At 46.2% G+C, this 23,043-nt stretch overlaps 1 protein-coding gene across 8 annotated transcripts in view; it reads left to right on the top strand.

Annotated features, from left to right (window-relative positions):
- LOC117770532 (collagen alpha-1(XIV) chain-like) overlaps positions 1-23,043 on the top strand; it is a 64,280-nt gene that overhangs the window by 10,046 nt on the left and 31,191 nt on the right. For 7 of the 8 annotated variants that reach the window (XM_034600071.1, XM_034600072.1, XM_034600068.1 and 4 more), the window contains 10 exons: positions 2,664-2,807; positions 2,936-3,019; positions 14,473-14,631; positions 15,028-15,147; positions 15,415-15,579; positions 16,115-16,276; positions 16,365-16,531; positions 17,276-17,402; positions 18,466-18,611; positions 19,886-20,015. In XM_034600071.1, coding sequence (XP_034455962.1) covers positions 2,664-2,807; positions 2,936-3,019; positions 14,473-14,631; positions 15,028-15,147; positions 15,415-15,579; positions 16,115-16,276; positions 16,365-16,531; positions 17,276-17,402; positions 18,466-18,611; positions 19,886-20,015 — 1,404 coding nt within the window. The remainder of the gene's footprint in view (positions 1-2,663; positions 2,808-2,935; positions 3,020-14,472; positions 14,632-15,027; positions 15,148-15,414; positions 15,580-16,114; positions 16,277-16,364; positions 16,532-17,275; positions 17,403-18,465; positions 18,612-19,885; positions 20,016-23,043) is intronic. The other variant, XM_034600075.1, reaches the window with a different exon arrangement.

Below are 23,043 nucleotides of genomic sequence, written 5' to 3'. Positions count from 1 at the left end.
CTTCAACTCAAAGATGAACTGGTTTGTGTTTTGTGCTCAATGGTCAAAGGTCAGATTCACTGTGACCTTGCGAATCCCTTTTTAATGTTCACTTGGACTCACAGATTAACTGACTAGATTTTGGTGGTCAAAGGTCAAAGGTCACAGTGACCTCATGAGTCTGAAACTGTACTGGTTGGTGGAGGCGTATGAAGAGTGTTGACAGTGACGCTGGTCACCATGACGACCCGGCACAAACACTTCTTCTTCTTTATGTCTTTAAACGTAAACAGGAAGTTCCCTGAAACCACCATTTTTCTCTTTTCTCACTTGATGCATTCATTTGTTTTCTGGTTTAAACACATCGAGCGTTTCCTCAAAGCTTCGTATCCTCAGATGTTTTCACAGGAGCTCGATGAACTCCTCTCTGACGTGCCCACACAGCTGGAGTTTGCAACATGCTGCCTTCGGGGACCGCTCAGTTCTGAAGAAGGGAAAGAAAAAAGAACAGGTTTAGAAAAGTAAGAGGAAGCGAAGGGACGTGAGAGGGAGGGGCGATCCTCTGCTCGCTGCAGGCTGCTGAGCGTGAGGACGATCCAGTGACGAGCTGGAGCTCATTCACACAAACAGCTGGAACTTCTGTAGAACGCAGCTCGAGACTCTTACTCCCAGAAAGTGATTCTTTTATTTCTAACTTTTACTTTTTCTCGATTTGTTAAGGAACTTATTCCTGTTTTTAAAAGTTTGCAGGGTTTTGTTCCGTCACTCATTTTGCAGGAGCAGATGGTGGAAACTCGATTTAGACATAACTGACAATTTAAGTCGTTCGTTTGCTCCTGGAACTTTTTATTGCGTTTTCAGAAGCAGAAAAATGAGCAGGAGGCGAAATGACACAATGAATTTGATCTCGCACACAAAGAATAAAACATCAGACCGAAACTAATCTGCTGTTGTTACTCGATGACGCTGGATGACTTCGTCAGCATCTGGATCGTAAACTTCTGCCGAGCTGCTGCTACGACAGTTAAACATCGTCCTGCAGGATTCGCTGCTTCTCTTTTATTTCTTCTCTACTTATTCTTTTGTTCATATTTCTGTCTTGTCCTCGATTCTTCTGCGTTGTGTTTATGTGCTTTCTCCCTGAATTTGCTCTTTGCTGCCGTGACGAGCTGTTTTCACCTCGGGCGTTAATAAAGTCTGAGGCTCGGCTCCTCGCTCTCCGACGCCTCGGGCGTCTCACTGTTCATCTTCTTTTCTGGGCAGTTTGAGTGATGGTGTCACTCTCAGATAGTTAGTTTGATGGTTTGTGTGTGTGAGAACGTAGAGGTGTGTGTGTAGTAGAGCCTGACCCACATGGAGCATGGAGCTGAAACTGATATCGGGGAGTAAAGACAAATTCTAGAAAATAAAATAGTACTTCTCCAGTTTTCCTCTCTTACCGGAGCCTCACTGGATTTTGTGGATATTCAAAGTAACGCTGTTTACTTGCCGGTTCCTGGAGGAAGCTTTAATAACTAATAATATGAATAATAACAAGCCGTCCTGGTAGAGCGGGCGTCCCACATAGTGGCATGTGTCCTGCTGCAGCGGCTGCAGGTTTGATTCCAACACGTTCCCAGTCTCTCCCCATTCTCTTTCTCCTCATTTCACACTTACCCTCCAGTCAATAAAGTGAAAAACATCTTTAACATATCGATCACTGGGCTGATTATCAAACTAATAATGAATTTGAAAGCAAAAGCTGCTGAACAGATTTCTATGAAATCTGATGAAAGGATGTGACAGAACTTATTAAATCTAAATTAAATTGTTGTGAATCCAAGGTTGGAGATTTCAAGCTTTCTCAGAGAATAATTCATGAATCCTGATGAAAAAGAGATATTTAGAGGACTGATATTCATGAGGGTTTATTTAAAGAGGCTTTTGGGCCTTGGTGGAGAAAGGAACTCCACCGAGTGACGCTCGGTTTTCTTTCCTTCCTCCTCGCACCTTATTCATCTCTTGTCTTCTTTCAAAATGTCTTCATCCCTTATCTCATTATCTTGTCGTCTGTCTTCTCCTCGTTTGTTTCCTTCACTCTCCTTCCTTCTTCCTTTTCCCTCAGTCGTCCATCCCCTGGTTCAGTCGTCGGTTGTTCAGACGCAGGTCGACGTTTCTCGCTCCTCTAACGCTCGGCTCACAGGGTCGATGGCGAACGCCTCCTCCTGACAGGAAGTTCAGTCTGAGGTTGAATCTCGCCGTCGGTGATTAAAAAGTTTTGGAGTTTCTCTTCATGCAGCTGAATCAGATGTTGTGAGTGGATGTGTTGACTTTATGTGAACATAATTACATGGATTTCACCGGGTGATCCCTGAGTGTCACATTAGAGAAGAAGCCAGACACTGTAAATCCGCCTGAAGCTGCTTTTTTAAACACGAGGGGAAAGAGGCAATTAACGCAGAATAAAACATAATGAAGTGTTTGTGCTTTGGAATCAAAAGTTTCTCATATTTCAAAGTGTTTATGTGTTTATTTAATCTTGTGTCTCAGTGTTGTGAGGAAAAGTTCAAACTAGAATATAAAACTTTTCTCTGCATAAAGCGGTTTATATAAACCTTATTGATTTGAAATGGATGAAATATTCAGGATCTGGTCAGTGATGAGCTCCCTCTCTCTCTGATTGGTTCCTCTCTCGCCCTGCACAGGTGGACAGAAGGAGGAAGTTCAGGTATCGAAACAGGAAGCCAAGCTGCTCATCGAGGACTTTGACCCGTCGAAAGAATACGACTTTAAAATCGTCGCAGTCAGTGGAGGACGTGAGAGTAAACCTCTTCAGGCCAAACATGAAGGTAGGAGACTTTAACTCGGTCTAATCAGCGACGCAGCTCTTCCTCCTCCTCCTCCTCCTCCTCCTCCTCCTCCTCCTCCTCCTCTTGCACTAACACAGTAGTTTAACGTTAGCTGTTGTGTCTTGCAGCTCAGCGATCAGGCATCGAGGTGGTTCAGTCCCAGCGGAGACAAGACGCCGGTGTCACCGAGGAGAACAACGAGATCTCGGAAGGTAAGACGCTCAGCGGGTTAGAACGGAAAAGATTCATTCATCCGTCTGTCGTCAGTCTGGATTCAGAAGAAGAAGAAGAAGAAGAAGAAGAAGAAGAAGAAGAAGAAGAAGAAGAAGAAGAAGAAGAAGAAGAAGAATCTGTGTTCACACCATTAGAAGAGGACGTGCACAGTGGAACCAGGTGAGTTGAGGATGAAGAGGCCTCAGGAAGAGGAAGGAGTTGGATTCATAAATCAAACAGCCACTTCTTGTTTTTTTCTGATTATTCCCCCGACACATCTGAAGAAGGACGGAGGCCTGTGAGCGTAATATTCCTGCAATTTCACGGCGATTATCATCGAGCCTCATTCCCCGAGAAAATGGAGGCAGAGGAAATAAAACATTACGAAAAAAAAGGACAAGGAGCGAGAGGCTGCGTCAATCAGGAAATGAACGGCGGCACGGAGAGCGGTAAACAAGCCTGTTGTAATTTTGGAAGTGATTGTAATCGCTGAGCCAAACAATCAGGAACAAAACAGGAAACGAGCAGGTGAGACTGTCACTGTGGAGTTCTACCTCAACACCTCAACACCTCTGCGTTACACAGTTTAACACTCTGTGAAGGAGCCCGGCTGAAGCCGATCAGACTGAACACAGAGAAACAACACGTCTCACTCCCAATGTCCAGAAATCAAGACACAACATCTGGGATCCAAACACAGGGACGGTGCCGTCGTGACGATGGAGCGGAGCGGGGACATCGAGGCTCTGACCTAATACACTCAACCAAGCACGAGTGAGCGGCAGCTGTCAATCAGCATCATCGGTCAAATAATCCGTCTGGATCCACTTCCAGGGAGTCGGTTGTGTTGTTGCATCATTTTGTGTTTTTGTCGTATCAGAATGTAAATATATTTGACCCATGATGATATTTTCTGTTTCTTCTGCATCAAAACTGAACTGAATTAAAATGTTGTGATACTGAAGCTCGTTTTGTCGACAGAAACCTGAGGCTGTGTTGTGTTCCTTTGCAGCTGTGTGTGTGTGTGTGTGTGTGTGTGTGTGTGTGTGTGTGTGTGTGTGTGTGTCTGTGTGTGTGTGTGTGTGTGTGTGTGTGTGTGTGTGTGTGTGTGTGTGAGGCTGTGTGAGTTGTGATTTGAAATGAGGACCTGTGGTAATGATGGTGCATGATGGGACGTCTGGCCAGACGCTTCCCGTCGTCTCAAACCTAAATTACAGCTTCTGCTCTGAACGCCGTCACAATGAGGAGAAGACCTGACGAGTAGAATCCGTCTCTTTCTCTCTAACGTCTGCGTCTTCTCATCAACTCCACTTTCTGCTGTTTTACATTTTATTGAGTTGAAACTTCACATGTTTGATTCCAGCGTCCTCTCGGGGGGGGGGGGGGGGGGGGGTGATTGGCTGATGCATGAATGGAAGGACATGTAAATGTAATTCATTTTCGCAGTTAGTGTTTGTGTGCGTCAGCTGCTGGAGCCGCCACAGGCGACAGATGGGAGGAGAGAGGAGACACACACACACACACACACACACACACACACACACACACACACACACACACACACACACACACACACACACACACACACACACACACACACACACACACACAGACACACACACTGCCATCATCCCCTCCAGCTCCTCTTTTTCTCTCATCACTGTCTCTCATTACTCTTTTCGATCTTTGGTCCGTTGCCACTCTGTATTTCTCTCTTGATTAAAAGGTTCAGGACTCGCGCTGCGTACGATGAATTCACTCAGGACAACACGCAGCGAGACGTCAGATTCCTGCAGCTCCTCCAAAATGTCCAGTTGTCTCTTATTCTCTGTGGTTCTTTTGTTGCTATGATACCTGAGCTCTACGTTCAACACCAGTCTCACATTGATGATTTAAAAGATTCTCGTCCTTCAGGATATGAAGGTAAATGTAGATATTTAGGTTCTGGAGGTCTGTTTGTCTCGGAGCAGATCCTGGAAGACGCTCAGGTGACGGTGAGCACGTTAACAGAGTGAATTATTGTTATCTTCAGTTTCCTGGAGGTGATGAAGATATGAATTTATTGAACGTTTTCAGGTTTCTGTGATCCGACATCTCATCTCTCACAGATAAGAGGTCGTTTCACTGGTAACGATGTTCTGGGACCTTCTCTCTTGGACGTCGACTCTCCGTCCAGTTTGACACGGTTCTTGTGTTGGTTAGTTTTAAGTCCCTTGTGGGAACCAGCTGTTTTCAGGACCAACTACATCCACGTTAAAGTTTTGTCTGAGATACGAGCTTCTCGTTTTCTCTCAGCTGGTCGGACGACTCCTCTCGTTCTCTGTCACGTTCACTCTCCTCTATGTTAGTTTTGTTGACTGTGTAAATGTCCTGTCTTGTTGACGTGCTCTGTTACGATGTCACTCCTGAGGACAGGGTGACGAATGTCTCTTGTGGTTTGAAGGTCTTCTGGACGAGTCAGTTCGGTACCTTTGTGTCATCGGGGGTTGTGGCCTGTCCATCACAGGTTCCCCTCGACTGAGCCGACCCACCACAGGCTGATCAGAACTGGGTCCGTCCCTCACACCTTGGGCCCAGTTTGGGTCTTTCCTCCTCATCCAGAGACGTTTGCAGCGTTCTGCAGCCCCTCATGTTTTATTATGGTCTGGATTCCTCGTCCTTTGACAGATATAATTAGGTTTGGTGATGTGATGTTCTTGGCGCTGTGTGTAAGAACACAAACCATCATCCAGAGGATTGGAAGTATGAGCGTAAAGTGTGATTTGTGCCACGATGACTGGGAGATAGATGGTTTTTTTATGGTTGCATGATATATTATCATCACACAGTGTTAAATTAAAGTTTAATACCTCAACTCCGTATGAAAAATGAGGTGCTGGTGATCACCCCAGCTCCTCTGCTCCCCCTCCTCCACTCTCCTCCTCCCAGTCTCAGCACCACCTCCCTCTCTGGGCTCGTAGCTCACGGGCCGCTCCGTGCCCACACTTGCTGAATTCCTCAGCTACACCTCACAGGCCTGCGCCTCGAACAGCTGCCTGCTCGCTGTCAGTCTGAGGGTTTGGCTGTTGTGTGTCTGTTGTTGGTGTGTGTCTGTGCGCTCTTGCCTCAGAGGTTGTACGACTGCCAGGCTCTACAGACAAACTCTGCTGACATCTACATAGTGATGATGAGAAACTGAAGCCGGGTGTAAAAGTCCGTCGCCAGCTGGGATCAGTTTGGATTCCCGGGCTCCAGTGGTGACCCGGTGTCGTCGGCTCCTGGAGCATCAACCTCTGCTCTGTCGGTTCATTTAGAGTCAACTAACTACACAGCTTCAGGTTTTACCTCCAAGAGGTTCTGGAGCAGGTTTACAGTAAAACAACTGAAACTTACAGATAGACGTGGTTTGGGTCGGGAAAGATCCAGGGACGATTTCTCTCTTTCTTTAACGTTGTTTAACGTTGATCTCGCTGAAAGAAATCTGAAATATTTAGAGGACTGACGTTTCTGAGCGTGTGCGATTTGGTGCAGCCTGATTTGATTTAATTTGTGGTACGAGCTGGTGGTTGTGGGTTTTTTCGTCAGGCAGTTGTCGACTTGCTTGTGTAACAATGTACTGAGCTTTGTCTGTCTGATATCACTCTCACATTCCTGCTGCACTTTCTGACCAGATCGGAATCCAAGTTATTCAAGGGCGTGGCTCAGCGATCCGGCTCCATTAGCGCACGCCGTTTGTGTCCGTCTCAACGCCGCTGCCGTTACATCACCGTCTTGTTGCTTTAGTCTACTCATCTGTAAGAGATACTGGAAAGTGTGTGTGTCTGTGTGTGTGTGTGTGTGTTCCCACATTCCTGAACCTACTGTATATGAGGCATATGTCCCTACAAGAGTAGAAAAGCTGAGGTCAGTCGAAGGTGAAAGTACCAAACTATATTTTTAACTATAAATCACATTAACACACTTTAGACACTTTAACAAACGGCTCAACATTTTAAAACCGAAGCACAAGACACTCGTTGTCATGGTTACAGCGACGAAGCCCCGTTGGGTTTGGTTTAGGCATAAAGATCAGTCAGCTGAGTTTATTAAGGTTTAATAGTTTATATCTCTGACTCATCCATCCACCCATGAAACGTCCTGCAACACAAACCTTGTTGCTATAATCTTCCCGTCATAATTATCACAGCCACTAGAGGCCGCCAATAAAAACGTAACTATGGGTCGTAATCATCGGCCTCGTCTTCCCCACTGCGGATAGTTTCCCTTCCGGGCCAGTAGGTGGCGATAAAGGCTGCACCAATCATCCATCAAATACCAGAGAAGAACATTGTGAGAAAGCTCAGTGACTTTATTCTCTCATCAGCTGGTATTAGTATCTTTGTTTGGTCCATGTCCTGCAGCCGGAGGCGGAGTTTATGACCTGTACTGCAGGCAGCCACCAGGGGGCCAACGAGACGCTTTGGCTTCACTTTCGAGAGCTGTCCTGTCGTCCATCTTTGTTCACAGTCAACAGCAATAAGTTGCTGTTTTAAAAGCCAAATATCACTTTTTACACTTTACTTCACTACATGATGAAAATGGTTTAATGATGCAGCTGATTCTTCCCTCGTGCTGAGTTCAAGTGCTGCAGGGAAACTTCCACTTGACACTGAAGAGTCATTTTCTTGAACCGCTGGTTGAGATGAAAATTCAAATCATATTTCCGTCTGTAACAGATTCACTTTAAAGACGTTTTGAGATGAATCGTTTTGTCCCTCGGCTTCGACAAATAACCTGCAGAGTAAAATCTCATTATAACAAACAGGAACCAGTGGAGGAGTTCAGGTTGTGGAATTGTTCCATTTTCTCTTCAGCTGGATGTTCAGTGTCCGTGGTTCAGAGCGTGAACTTGTGACCTTTCATCTAGAGACACACACACACACACACACACTCCCTCACGCTGTGTGTGTGTGTGTGTGTGTGTCTGTGTGTGTGTGTGTGTGTGTGTGTGTGTGTGTGTGTGTGTGTGTGTGTGTGTGTGTGTGTGTGTCCCTTTATTGAGGTCTAATTCCTCGTCCATTTATTGAGTCCACAATAATTAGACTGTCAGGAAAGGACAGACAGGAATAATGAAATCACACCTTGGACATCATGTTCCACTCCTCAGGCCAGGGAGTGTATGTGTGTGTGTGCGTGTGTGTGTGTGCGTGTGTGCGTGTGTGTGTGTGTGTGTGTGTGTGTGTGTGTGTGTGTGTGTGTGTGTGTGTGTGTGTGTGTGTGTGTGTGTGTGTTATTTTGTGAGGACCTATTTCGGTTCAGGACCTTTGTGTTGGCTTCACTCAAACAGGCGGTCATGTCAGAGTTGAGGTTAGACTTAGATTTAAATGAGGGACAGAGGACACGTGTCCTCACAGCTATAGAAAGATGAGTGTTTGTGTTATAGAATAGTTTATTCTCAGCCCCCACAAGTATGAAGAGAAGTGTACCCAGTATTTATCCAGCAGCAGTTTGCTGAGCTCTGGTTCTCTGTTCCTGTGATTATACTCAGAGGTGTGAAACGTGAGATCGTATCGTTTATCATCTGAAACAGATCACAGTTTAAATCCCGGGGGGGAATGGGACCTGATAACAACATGTGTTGTTTGTTGTATTTATCACTGTTTCCTGTTTCTGCCTCGTGTCTTATCACTTTTATCACTGTTCCTTGAGATTAATCTGTTTTATCTCTGTTCTTATCTTTTACTACTTGTTTTCCTGAATTCCTTTCTCCATCACAGGCTTTGAGTTGTTCTTCCTCTTCTCTCGTTATTTATCTGCTCTGTCTCTTTCTCTATCGTTTCTCTTTCTTTCTGATAAGATCCTTCTCTTTCTCCTTCTCTTTCTCTTTCTGTCGTCGTGTCTGAACGATCAAACCATCATTTCTCCTCTTATTGTTCCACCGTCACTTTAAAACGGTTTTACACTTGTTACGCTGTTTTTCTTGAACTTGATATCAGTAGCATTGTTAGTAGTAATATTGACAGTAGTAGAAGTACTGGCCTTAGTGGTGTGACCCAGCAGGATACTTGTGTTATTGCCTGTTATCAGTGTGTGGTCCTGGTCTACAGGCGACATCACACACTTCATCAGTTTGTCACCGTGATGGATGGAGGCTCCGCCGCCTGCACTTCGTCTCTGGACAGATCTCCTGGAGATAAATAATCTCTCAGAAGCAGCTGGTAACGATCTATAATTTACCTTCCAATAACTTCTACGTTATTGTTTCCTTCTTCGTTGCTTCACTCGTCTCTGTGGAGTTCCTGTTGATTCACCGTCAGTCAAACTGTCTCTTGGGGGTTTTCAGTAGATGCACTTTGAGCTTTTGTTTGTTATCATGTGCAGCTTCGAGTTCCAAAGGCAGGAAATCAATGAAGGAGTCGACTGTAACAGTGAGATAACAAACAGCCTGAAGCAGGGTTCATTGGTTTGTTTTTTATACACACACATATATATATATAGATAAATAGATATATACATAGATCAGATTTCAGAGAATCTGAGCTGTAAGTTCTCCTCTTGCCTCCCTCTGATGAAGAGGAGGGTGAGTTGGTTGAACTCTGATGTACAGTGACAGTGATGAGGTTCAATCTGCAGTGAGATGGTAGTGAATCTCCTCCGACCTCCTGTGTGACGCAGTGGAACAGCCACAGGTCATTTAGTTAATCCTGATTCTCATCTAGTTTCAGATTTGTAGCTTTGCTCAGTTTTCATCTGACAGTAGATTCATCATTTATTTGGAACCTCTATTTTCTCAGGGACGCTGTTTGTGCTGAGTTTGCTCGTTTACTGCATCACACACATTCATATTCATGCTGTCGCACATCTCTCCACAACCAGGAAGAACACTCAGTCCCTGAATCGAGTCCCTGGTGGAACCCGGTGCCTTGCTCAAGGGCTCTCCAGTGACTGTTAATTAGACCTGCTGCACTTCTCCTGTTCCCATTTCTGTTGATGCTGGAGAAACGAACCTTCAACTCACCTGCAGCAAAATGACACCATCTTGAAAACAGAGCAGGTTTTTATTTAACGTTGAGTCTACAGGTGAACGCAGAGTTTAAAGTGTTGCGTGTTTTATATCAAACTAAAGTGTAGTCGCTCTGAAACTGAGACGTTTACCGACCTGACTCCCAAAAGTGAAGCCACAACTTCTCCGTCGTTTCGTCATGAAACTACGAACGCTGTAGTTCTGGTTTAAACTGTGAGTACAGCGCCCTCTAGCTGCCTTGTGTTATAAAGCCCAGAGACTATAAATAAAGATGGACGACTCGACAGGTCCCAAAAAGTGAAGCCAGAACATTTGGCTCGCCCCCTGGTGGCTCGCTGAACAAACCTACAATCGTCTCTAAGCTATGAGAGATTTCTCCTCCAGAGCCGGATGTTGGGAATATTCAAGGTTTGTTTTGAACTGTGGCTCGAATCTAAAATCCTCTGAAAACCAACTCTGTGAAGAGTTCATCAGCAGCTTCCCCCCCGAGCTGCTTGTTCCTCCTGTTGTGAGGAGGAGTTAGGTTTCTGCTGCTTTTAGCTCTGAGCTGTTAAACAGGCGGAGTAATCACAGCCATCAGGAGACTCAGGGGAATAAAAGGCCTGATCTCTCCTCACAGTCCGATTAGTCTCACATGAAGGGTCCGTCCAGATAAGACGAGCACAAACAGCAGCGAGGGTCATTCACAGGAAACAGGGAGATCATCAGAGCAATAAGACAAAGAGGACGGGAGACAAACAGAAATCTGATCGATGGGAAACATCGTTAGCAAAGGAAGAGTCGTAACTTGTTAACCCCCCCCCCCCCCCGCTCACGTCAGGTAGTTTTAAGTGTAAGACTCGAAGGTAAATCGAGTAAACACCATCTGTACCTGTGGAACTTTCCACATGGTCGACCACGTGGGATTCGAGTCATCGTGCCGCTCTGGAATCGGAGGCCTCTGACCCTTTGACCCCCCCCCCCCCGCTGTGTGATGAGCTGAGCGTAGATAAATCCATCACACCCGCGCCTCAGGTGTGATCCTCTGACAGCTTCTGACCTTGCAGTTGCAGCTCCTCCCCCTCGAGGCCTAATTACCTGGCGTGACCCGGCTTTGACCTCTGGACGCTCAGGACGCGTGTTCGTGTCTTTGCAAAGTGGAACTGGTTTGATAGTAGAAAAACATTTATTTCTCCTCAGCTTGAGGGAAATATCATTTTAATAAGTTTACACGCTGACGAGAGTTTCCCATCATGGCGTCAGAAATATGCAGATGATGTAATATTTATGAATACATTCATGAGTATGAGTCAACTACACATATTCCTCTTCTCTTCGTTCCTCCCTTGAATTCAATCGAGCTGCAACTAATCACACTCAAACATTCAATTAGTCTTAAATATTTTAAACATGTCTGATTTTCATCATCAAGATCCATGAATTATCCAGAGAAAACGATGAAATACATCAAACTGTACTGAATTCTTTCTGGACCCAGTTGTTCGGGAGTTTTTGCTGCTAATTAACGAACAAACTGAAAACGTGTTGAGCTAATAACACAAAGTGTGAATAGAAAAGTGAGTTTCATTGACCAGTGGAAGTGATTCCAGGTGAACTCATGTTGTGTAGTTGGTGTTTGTGAAGCAGCAGCAGCAGGTTGTCGGGTCCGAGGGGCGGAGCCTGGGTCACGTCCGTCACGTGTTAGAAACCTCATCAACACGTCCACTCGCTCACTGGGAAGCTTCAGACATTGTGTCTCCTCACATGGACTCACGAGGACATGTTACACACATTAGGAGGCTGCAGGAGAAGATCCAGAGACCCTGAGTGCAGGTCTGAGATCAGCTTCTTTAACCCTGACGGACTTGCAGCCTGCAGCACCTGTGGACTCGTGAACAGCACGAGGACGTCAGTGGACGTTATCATATTGTTTGCAGGTGCAGGACCAGGTCCTGTGATTTGTAGTTTTGACCCTCGCTGCCTCAGACCTGCGTTGTTTCTGTGACCTGTGTAGAAACCCTGAGCCCGAGGGCGGCTCCGCTCATCACCGCCTGAGGAATCTGTCAACCAAGCTTCTATCTTCTACGTTTCTCTTCCCTCCTTCACCTTCTCTCTCTCCTTCTCTTCCTTCCTTTCCTTAATTAAAACTTCCAGAAGGCACTTTGAGACGCAGCTCGATCGCTGCTCCACCCACAATGCATCACGTGTCCTGGTCGCGCCTGGTGTTAACGTCCTGACCGATCAACAGACACATGTTCTCAGGGATGATGGACACGTGCGTCTCAGACCTCAGAGAATCAACAGTTTACATGAATCTCAGAAGTTAAGGGAGGAACCTTGACCTTCCTGAGCGACGCCTCACAAACATTATTCATGTTAACTTCTTCTCGACATTAGCTGCTGTTAAGTGGAAACAGAGACGTGCTGTGTTGCAGCGTAAATAAGAAATGAAACCGAGCTGATGGAAATTTAAAAGAGGAAGAATCAGTGACAGAGAAGAAAACAAAAGCCACAGGGAAGAGGAGTGAATCAAGCAGAGAGAAGCAGGTGATTGGAATTCACCGCGACTCTCTGGTGTAGTTTCACACTTTAATATGCGTCTGTCACTGCTGCTTCCATTGTGTCCTCCTCTCTTCTCCTGTCTCTTCTCCTGTCTCTTCTCCTCTTTCACCATCTGTCCAGGTGCCAGCGTTCTCCCCGACGTGTCGTTAAAATCGTCCCAGTTCTCTGTCACTTCGGGCCCCGGAGCAGAGCTTCTCAGAAACATCCTTCCTCTTCAGTTTCATCACTCGGGGCTCGTCCTCCTCCACGTTATGAGACAGGACCTGCAAATACCTCTGTTCCTAATGGAGCCGTCACCTGATTAAGTGATGCGTGATGTGTCAGATACACAGCTTCTGGTGTCAAATAGAATATAACAGATGATGTATATTTATCCTTGTGGGCCAGAAAGTCGGTAATTGTAGGACAAACCTTTTCACTCCGTGTTTAGAAAGAATCATCATGTTCGAGACTTCAAACTTTATTACAAACAGTGGAATCATCATCTTGAAGGATTTAAAATGTTTCTGCAGAGATTTCTAACGTAACCTGAGCCCCCCCCCCTCTTTTACCTGCTGGCGTCTCTTTTCTACGAAGAAGAAGGTGAATTACAGATATCGTAGTTTGAAAACACGTGTGGAGCAGAACAACCAAATCTATTGTTGAACTTGAAGTAAAAGATGGAGCCTGAGTTTGTGCGGCGCTCGACACGCAGCCAACCGACAATCAGCGGCGAGCTCATTCCTCCCAGAGCAGAGAAGTGATTGTGTGTTTTATGTGTCACTGCTTTCATCTGCACACTGAAGTCGTACGGGATCAGGGCTCCGAGACTCGAATTCCGACACTGTAGAGACTTGTAAAGAGTGATACACTTCTCAGTTCCTGTCAGCGACGAGGAAACACACACACACACACACACACACACACACACACACACACACACACACACCTCCTCTCATGTTAAAACATGCTGCGACCTGAATGAAATAGTCTCTCGTACGTCTGCAGGATCAGAATCTAGTGCCAGCGGCTGCAGGTTTTAAATGTCGGAGTCACGTGTACGAAGTCTGTATGAAATAACTGACGCTCGTTCTTCTTCCTACGAGTACCAACCTTTTTGCTCAGGTAGAAAAGCCTCAGGTTGTGTTTTTGTAGTCGTCGCTGCCTTGTGGCTGCAGGACGGAGCTTCTGTGTGTTTAGTTTTTCGGCCCAGAGCTCTTTAAAGCTCTGACTCTTCCTCTGCAGAGGAGGGGACGGCTGATCTCAGACATGCACTGATCCTCCTGAGGAGTTTGTGTGTCCGAGCGAGAGCCTCCTGACTTCCTGCAGACGTTCTAGTTCCCTGGTAGAAAGTCAGTGTCTCCATCGATGCTGCGACCTGACGTGACGCCACCCACCTGAACTTCATGGATCAGGTCTCGGTAACGTGATTAAAATCCGCAGCGTTAAGGACGCGGCCGCTCGCAGACGGCTCCTGAGCCTGGAGGATAATTGGCTGATAGAAATATGGCGCTGTAATAACGTGCTTGTCCTCTGGCTCGGTCGGCGCTGGACGGAGTAGATGAAGTGCTGCGGCCTCATTAGAGCCCCACGTGCTTTATCACCCAGTAAAGTGTGGAGACAAACAACTGAGCGTTGTTTTTCATCTGCTGGAACTAAGTGGCTCCTCTAGGGTTTCATTATTCTGGGTTGAACCGAATTAGAATTAATGAAACACTTTGTAATAGTTTGGGACAGAAGCTGTTGTCCTACTTTCACCACAGAGGATTCGTCATGTGTCGGCTCGAGGGTTAAAACTCCACATGTTTTACATCCTTTTCTCTGGTTCACACTTTACACCATGAATATTTGTTTGAACACAAATGATGTTTGTGCTTATGAACGTCATCGTCAGGACACTTTATATCAAACACGAGTTTGTGACAGTGGGTTGATCTTCTCTGTCTCCAGCTGAAGAAGGATTCATGTGTAAGATTCCAGCCATCTCTGACATCGTGATCCTGGTGGACGGCTCCTGGAGCATCGGCCGCATCAACTTCAGGCTGGTCAGGACCTTCCTGGAGAACCTGGTCAAGGCCTTCAGCGTGGACATCGACAAGACCCGGATCGGTGAGGAGCTTTTCTGTGTTTACAGCTGCTGGAGGTGAAGGACTTCATCTGGAGCTGAAGTCAGATGAGCGTCAGTGACCATCAGACCGTCGGCTGCTCTCCTCGTTCTCCTCCTGTCTCGAGTCCTTTCTCCGTGACTCTGCCTTTATATTTGACTTTTGTTTAATTTAAATTAACTTAATATAACTGAAGTTAAAATGTTAAAGTTTGCATAAGATACAGAATCTGTCAGTTTTAGGTAAAAGGGTTTAAAATCTGCAAAGTGCTGTAAAGTTGCAGTATTAACGTGTGTGTTTGTGTGTGTGTGTGTGTGTGTGTGTGTGTGTGTGTGTGTGTGTGTGTGTGTGTGTGTGTGTGTGTGTGTGTGTGTGTGTGTGTGTGTGTGTGTGTGTGCAGGTCTGGCTCAGTACAGCGGAGACCCGCGGATCGAGTGGCATCTGAACGCTCACACCACCAAAGAGGCCGTGATGGACGCAGTGAAGAACCTGCCGTATAAAGGAGGAAACACACTGACAGGTACGAGGAGTTAACACACAACAATCCAGAGCAGTTGTGTAGTTTCTCACACAGCAGATCTACCAGCTGCTCCTCTGAGATTTAATAAGATTGTGAAACGTTTCTTTGGATCGAACTATTTGTCCTGAGACTGAAAATCACAGTTTGTGTTATATCTTCACATTTACAACCTTTATTTACATTTTCTCATGCCTCGTTTCTGTGTGTGTGTCCGTGTGTGTTTGTATGTGTGTGTCTGTGTGTGTGTGTGTGTGTGTGTCCACTCAGGTCTGGCTCTGACCTTCATCCTGGAGAACAGCTTCAAACCAGAGTCTGGATCCAGACCCGGCGTTCCCAAGATCGGAATCCTCATCACGGACGGAAAGTCCCAGGACGACGTGATTCCCCCGGCTCGGAGCCTGAGGGACGCTGGGATAGAACTGTTCGCCATCGGTAAGAGCTCAAATCTTGATTATATTTATATTCTTTTATATATATATAATTGTTTCTTGTTTTCTAAGCTGCCCTCTCGTCACAGTTTAATTATCACTCAACAGAAAATATTTTACCAACCAGTCTGATTGGTTTTCATGAGGTTAATCAATTAATTAATCTTTTAATTTATTCGTCAGGAGACAACATGAAACTGGTGTCCAAACGTCTTCCTGTGTTTTTATGTTTATTATGATTTGGTTTAGTTTTTTGATTGTGTTGTTTTTTCTTGTTCATCATATATAATGATGATCGTCAGTTTGTGTAAAACAATCAAACGTCTCCACACGTGGATTCTTCTTATCGACTCGGAGGAAGGAAACGTGAATGAGCTGAAACCTGTTCAGTTCTGTTCCTTCAACCAACCTCAGAGATTCAATCTGATGATTCTAGTGTCTGAGACAATATGAAAAATATGTTTCAGAAGCTTTTTGGTAAAACTTCAAAAAGGATTTTATTACTTTGCCTCTTTAAATAAAGAAGTTTCTCTCTCGAGGTGTGAAAAACGCTGACGAGAACGAGCTGAAGGCCATCGCCTCCCCCCCGGAGGACACTCACGTCTACGTGGTGGCGGACTTCGGTGTGATGAGCGACATCGTGGAGGGTCTGACCAAGACCGTGTGCGACCGCATGGAGCAGCTCGACAAACAGATCAGAGGTGTGTGTTCCTCCAACCGCCGCCGTCAGACGTGTTTCTCTGTGTTTCCCAAACTGACGGAACCGTTTGATGTTCTGTTATTTTCCAGGGGGGTCTCCCGTCCTGCCCCCCACCTCCATAGCTCCGCCCCGTGACCTGGTGACCTCTGAGATCACAGCTCGCAGTTTCCGCGTGGCGTGGACTCACGCTCCGGGTCAGGTGGAGAAGTACCGTGTGGTCTACTACCCAGCCAGCGGAGCACAGCCGGAGGAAAAGGTTCCTGGGTTATTTAGTCGATATACATTTGATTTATTCTTGTCTTTGGTTCTTTACAATATTCTTTTTTCTATAGAACCAGTTTTTATTGACTAAAGTAAAAGTTAACAAGATGCTGCCCCTTCATTTGTTCCCTTTATAAAGTGAAACGTAGCAAATTACAACTTCAATCTCGTAAAAATACGACTTGATTCCTGAGCTCTCTGATCGTCTCTGAGGCCCAGACTCTTTTATAAGATAATTAAATTGACCAGCATTGATTCGTTCAGCAGCAGACGAGGCGTCTTTGTGACAATCTGTGAGTTTCAGCTGGATTTCAGCTCCGCACACGTGTGATTCCCTGAGTTGATATTTGTATTTGTACAGTTTCCTCCTCTCTCTTAGTTCCTGCCGCTCTTTGATGATTGCAGCTGGAATGGCCCAGTTTCCCCACAAGGAAAACTGAGGTTTCATCAAAGCTAATCTGATCTAGTTCCACTCAGAGGAACTCTCTGTGGAGACGCCGCCTGCAGCAACGTGTGCTGCGCTCTGAACCTTCCATCGGGCCCGAGCTCCCTGACGAACCGGGCCTGTGGAGGTTTAACGTGTCTGACGAACGCGGTGCTGCTGTTCTCATCCGACTACAAGAGCGAATTCAAGTTATTTTAACAGCTGCAATGACTCGGTGTCAGAAACCTGTTATTCCAGCATCATAACATCATTCAGTAAAATAAGTACTGAATATGTGAGTGTTCCTGTCTTCAGGTGGTTCAAGGCTCCGAGGACAGCGTGGAGCTGACCTACCTGAACTCCCTGACGGAGTACCAGGTGGCCGTGTTCGCCGTCTACCGCAGCTCCGCCAGCGAGGCCCTGAGAGGGAGCGCCACCACATGTGAGTCGGGTGGCGGGACAGCGAGTGGAAGTCAAAATATTCGTAGTCATTCCTGGTTTTTATTCTGGTGAAGCCACTTTCCATCGAGAGAGAGAGGAAGTAGAAAACGTACTGACGTGTGTATATCAACAACACGACAACACGACAACTCGACAACACGACAACACAAAATGACCCGAAACCAGAACGGCTGAGAACTCTGCTAACGTTCAATCCCTGCGTCTCAACGCAGTGTTCATCTCGTTCACACTATATCCCACAAAGTTGTTACCATCCACACGCACATCATAGTTTCAGCTGCAGTTGTACACGAACCAACAAGTAGCTTCAATGCACTTCTCTCTCTGTCTCGTGTCTTTCACTCTTTAGTCTGAACTGAACTTTAACGATACGCTGCAAAGAAAATGTAAACACACACACACACACACACACACACACACACGCTCTGACAGAATTAAACAGATTTCAAGGAGCAGCATTCAGTCTGTGTTCTATGAACGTATGTGCTGAACCAGACAGACCCTGAATCTGGGTCATGACAGCATCTCAGGTGTTTCTGTTAAACACCCTGGTCCTGATGCTCCTCCTCTCACGGGAACCTGGCGAGCTCCTGACGTCTGAACCGGAGCCTGGCAGGATCGTCCGGCCTCTCACGGCGCGGCGCTCTGATGAATGACGGGAAGGTCCTCGTCGGCTGCGAGTCGACCTTGTATCAAAGTCAAGGGGGGGGGGGGTTGGCTGCTGCTGCTGAGCTGACGCTCATCTCACCGGCGCTGACTGAGGCTGCAAATGAAATGTGACCGTAAATACTGATGTATGAGGAAGTGAGGAATTTACTTAGGATGGTTTCAAACTAGGATTGAAGTTCTAACTGAGTCAGTAGCAGGTGAAAGTTTGATGAAATTACTTTATCAAAAGATAATGAGATCTGATGATTAGATATTAGACTTATTAATTCACAACTATGTGAAATAACGTTATTTGTGTTTTAATATCACTGATATTTGTGTGTGTGTGTGTGTGTGTGTGTGTGTGTGTGTGTGTGTGTGTGTGTGTGTTGCAGTGGCGCTGCCGATGGTCAACGAGCTGGAGTTGTTTGACATCACTCACAGCACCATGAGGGTCCGCTGGCAGGTCGCCGCCGGGGCTTCTGGGTACATGATCCTTTACGCCCCGCTGACTGAGGGAGACCCCGCGGACGAGAAGGAGGTGAGGTGTGTGTGTGTGTGTGTGCGTGTGTGTGCGTGTGCGTGTGTGTGTGTGCGTGCGTGATGTTTTAACAGGTAGTAGCGCGTGTTGTATGTTAATCTGTCCATTTAATAGACTGTAAATAAAGATGGACGACATGAGAATCGAGCTACAGACGGACGAGCTTCACGTCAAACACCCGAAGTTGCTCTGAACCCGTCTGATTAGAGACGTGACGGCTGATTTGCTGTCAACTTGATAAAGTGACCTGCTGAGAAGCCTTTGTAATGGAGCTGAGAGTGAGAGTGAGCTTTCATGTGGTGTTTCTGTTTGTTTGTCTGCGTCGTGCACGTCGAGCTCATCAACCTCTCCTCACATTGATTCTGCTCAGTGAGCGAGAAGAGGCTGAGGTGAGAGGATGAAGGAACAGAGAGGAAATGCAATTTTGCAAAAGGTTTGTCAAAGGGAGCCGAGAAGATGAATCTGATCTGATGTTCTGGAACGAATGAAAATCCAGTTTCTGAAGGAAGCACAAGAAAATCACAGCGAAGAAAGAATCAGATACTTGTTTTATTTTGAAAACTGTGACCAATGAGAGGCCAGAACTTAAAGAGAGTCCATCCAGTGATGTTGCAGATAAACACTGACGAGCATCAACAGGTGTGAAACATCAGGAGCGAGCTGCAAAGCTGCAAAGACTCAGATGCAGCTTGTCGACAGGTAGATTCAGCAGTGAAGGAAGAGAGGAGCTCCGAGGTGGAGGAGAGCGGGAAGGGCACAGGCAGCCATCTGTGTCTCCCCCCCCCCCCCTCCCATTAGACCTCATTACGCCGCCGCCACATTCTCCTCCAGGCAGAACGCTATAAAAACAACGTAGGAAGGAATTAGGAAACGTGATGGATGCTTTCCAGTGGCGAGGATAAGCCCGGCTGCGAGACGCCGCTGGCTGCTGCTCCTGTGGCGTCCACACGCCGGGGCCGTGTTTCTACACCACACGGGTTCACGGTGGGTTTCAGTACAGACTGAGCCCGTGAGAGGGAGGGAACAGGTGATGTCACGTAATCACAGTCAGGTCCCGACAGGAGGTGGATGATGGAGGAGAAGATATGTGGAGAGGTGGATGATACGGAAGATAAACAGATGGAGGAGAGAGATACGAATGTTTACTTAAAGCCCTGTGTGTGTGTGTGTGTGTGTGTGTGTGTGTGTGTGTGTGTGTGTGTGTGTGTGTGTGTGTGTGTGTGTGTGTGTGTGTGTGTGTGTGTGTGTGTGTGTCTGTGTGTGTGTCTGTGCAGGTGAAGGTGGCGGACTCGGTGAACGAGGTGGAGCTCGAGGGGTTGACCCCGGCCACCGAGTACACGGTGACCGTTTACGCCATGTACGGAGAGGAGGCCAGCGACCCCATGACCAGTCAACAGACCACACGTGAGTCCCACACAGCAGAAAGAATCCGGGGATCGAACACCCGGCATCATCGACTGTTCGGGTTCAGAGCGTGTCTCCATCGCCCCCTGGTGTCTGGCTGCAGTATGGGTTATAAACCCTTCTCCTCCATGTTAGTAGATGGGACCAAAGTATCCGTCTGACTTCTGGTTCTGCAAAGTGTCTGCTTGTACTCACGTTGTTTTTCCGACACAGCTGCGACATGTCGGAGTCGCGTCCCAGCACGCTCTCCTCACGGGAACAAACTGGCGGCGATGTCAGAATCCCCGCACGCCGCCCGGTCCCCAGCTTCTGCTCGTGAAGTTATATTTTCACCTCACTTTCATTCTTAAAGCGTCCTGAAGCCTTGATGAGAGTCGCTCTCGTCTCCGTCTCCCCCCGAATCCCAACACGCTCACTAATTATCCCTTTATGAAGTCTCCTTTAAGGCCCGTGGCTTTACGTCAGGGCATGTTTATGTCTTTACGATGCGTGTTAGTCTGTTGAATGCAGGTCAGATCAGGGCGCTGGCGGCTGCTGGCAGCACACACCGGTGGTTTGATTCTTTTTAGGGGGAAATGAATGAGACAGATTTATGATCCATGAAGCTGATATTTGTTCATACAGTCATTCATCAGGTTTTTAGTTCAGTCGTTAAACGAGAGGAAAGGATCCACAGGAGCTCCTCCCACATGGAAATCTGTTCCTGCTGCCGCTGATTAGTCTCTACCATCTGGTTCCTCAGGACTGAAGATGAACTGTGTTCTTATTTCATTTGTTTTGGGCAGTTATTCCCTATAGAAATATATATATATATATATATTTCCTCCCTGCACGTGTCATAAAATAAGACTAGATAATCCTGTATTAGTCCCATTATGGGAACATTTTCTGCATTAAAAGCAACAAGGTGAAAATAGACACATCAGTGAAAGTAAGAAAATAAATAAATATAAATATAATGATAATAATACAACGTAAACAGCACATTTACAGTGTAAGAGTATTGCACATGTATCAAATAAAAAAATTGCACGGGTAGAAAATAATAGTTATTCGGTTAAAGACTTGAAAACCTGACTGGTTGACTCTGTGGTACATGTGGTCGACTGGGAGCAGAACTGGTTGCATCTCTGTCTCTGCTCCTGCCACCACTGGGTCATAGGCAGGCCTCAGGAGCGCCCCCTGCAGTCCAACAGACCTCCGTCTCCTCAGCTCTCTGGCTCTTCTGGTGAAGTGCAGTTCCTGGATCTGTTTATGGTTCAGGTGAACACCAGGTCAGACGTCACCACGCGCATCTCTGCCCTCGTGCACCTGCAGAAATCCACCTCCAGCCCGGGTTGTAGTTTGTTCCTCGTGTTGACCTGAGATTCTCCTGCGTCGCTTCCTTGTCCCCGTCCTGTTTGTTCCCCTCGTTTCTTCCACTCATTTATCTGCTTCTCTGTTCGGACAGATCGGCTTTAATGATCCTCTGCACAGAAACAGGCCGTCGTGATGCAGATTAAAGATAAAGACTCAAAAACAGACTTTACTTTGATCACAGGAGCCTGAGATATTCTGAAGAATACATAAAGATGATTGCTCTCATTTCATTTATAATAATAATATAAACCTTGTTTATTTAGCACTTTTCTAAGAACAGGGTAACAAAATGCTCGTACACGTTAATGCTCGAGACAACGGATAAGAAAACAAATCCATTTAATGGACGAGGGGATTTGACTGTTTATGCTTCTTCTGCTCTGATCTCATGTCCGTGTAGATTCTGTTCAGATGTGCTTGTTGTTTTAGTTCAGTTGCTGGAGACGAGTCTCAACAACCTTTCAAACTTCTTCTTCATTTTCTGGCTCAGAACAGAATCTCATTAAATTCTTTATGAAACACTGAGGGGGTGTGTGACCTGTACTGCAGCCAGCCACCAGGGGGCGATCCAGATGCTAAATACAGTCAAACTCTGCTTTAATTCAGTCATAAAAATGCAAATAAAGTCCTAGAATCTCTGTGGGAGATAAAACCTGTGATTTCACTTTTTAAACCTTCGAGCCAGACGTCGCTGGTTGTGACTTCCGAGCGATGTCATCCGACGGGTCATTTAGATACATTCAGAAACTTTGCTGACTTGGCTATCTCTAAACTTTTTAAATTTCCCATCCTCATTGCTCCGCTGACCCCGACTCGACCTCCAGTAAAAGCCGAGGCGGTCGCTGCTTCCCCCCCCCCCTCTCTCTCTGCTTTGTCTTTACGCTGACCCTCGGTATAATTGAGGTGAAGCGGTGGCTGGTGGAATCAGGATTATTTTAAAAAGAAGAGAAGGGAAACAGATCAGTAATTCTAAGCAGAAAAGTTTCCGGGCCTCTGGGAGTAAATGAGATTTTTTTTTAGGATGGAAAGAAAAAATAAAGTAAAGAAGGAAAGAGGCTTTTTTTTTTTAAACCTCGGAGCGAGAGAGACGGAGAGAGAGAATAAAAACGAGGCAGAGGAGGTGGAGTCTGATGTGATGAGGTTTTGTTCAAGTTATAATTAAAAACTATGATGTTCAAAACTATAATTAAAACTCTAAATCAAAACTCAACTCACCTTCGATCCCGAGTTTCTGTTCCAACTGAGACTCGACTGTTCACAACGTTACGAGCTTTACACTGAATCAACCAGTCAGTCAGTCAGTCAGTCAGTCAGTCAGTCAGTCAGTCAGTCAACCAGTCAGTCAACCAGTCAACCAGTCAGTCAACCAGTCATTCAACCAGTCAGTCAACCAGTCATTCAACCAGTCAATCAACCAGTCAGTCAACCAGTCAACCAGTCAACCAGTCACTCAACCAGTCAACCAGTCAGTCAACCAGTCATTCAACCAGTCAGTCAACCAGTCATTCAACCAGTCAATCAACCAGTCAGTCAACCAGTCAACCAGTCAGTCAACCAGTCAGTCAACCAGTCAACCAGTCAGTCAACCAGTCATTCAACCAGTCAGTCAACCAGTCATTCAACCAGTCAATCAACCAGTCAGTCAACCAGTCAACCAGTCAGTCAACCA

This window comes from Hippoglossus hippoglossus, chromosome 11, assembly GCF_009819705.1.
Source record: "Hippoglossus hippoglossus isolate fHipHip1 chromosome 11, fHipHip1.pri, whole genome shotgun sequence".
In the NCBI taxonomy this organism is placed as follows: domain Eukaryota; kingdom Metazoa; phylum Chordata; class Actinopteri; order Pleuronectiformes; family Pleuronectidae; genus Hippoglossus; species Hippoglossus hippoglossus.
The sequence above is the reverse complement of the archived record's forward strand: the minus strand, read 5'-3'. Positions and strand labels throughout refer to the sequence as shown.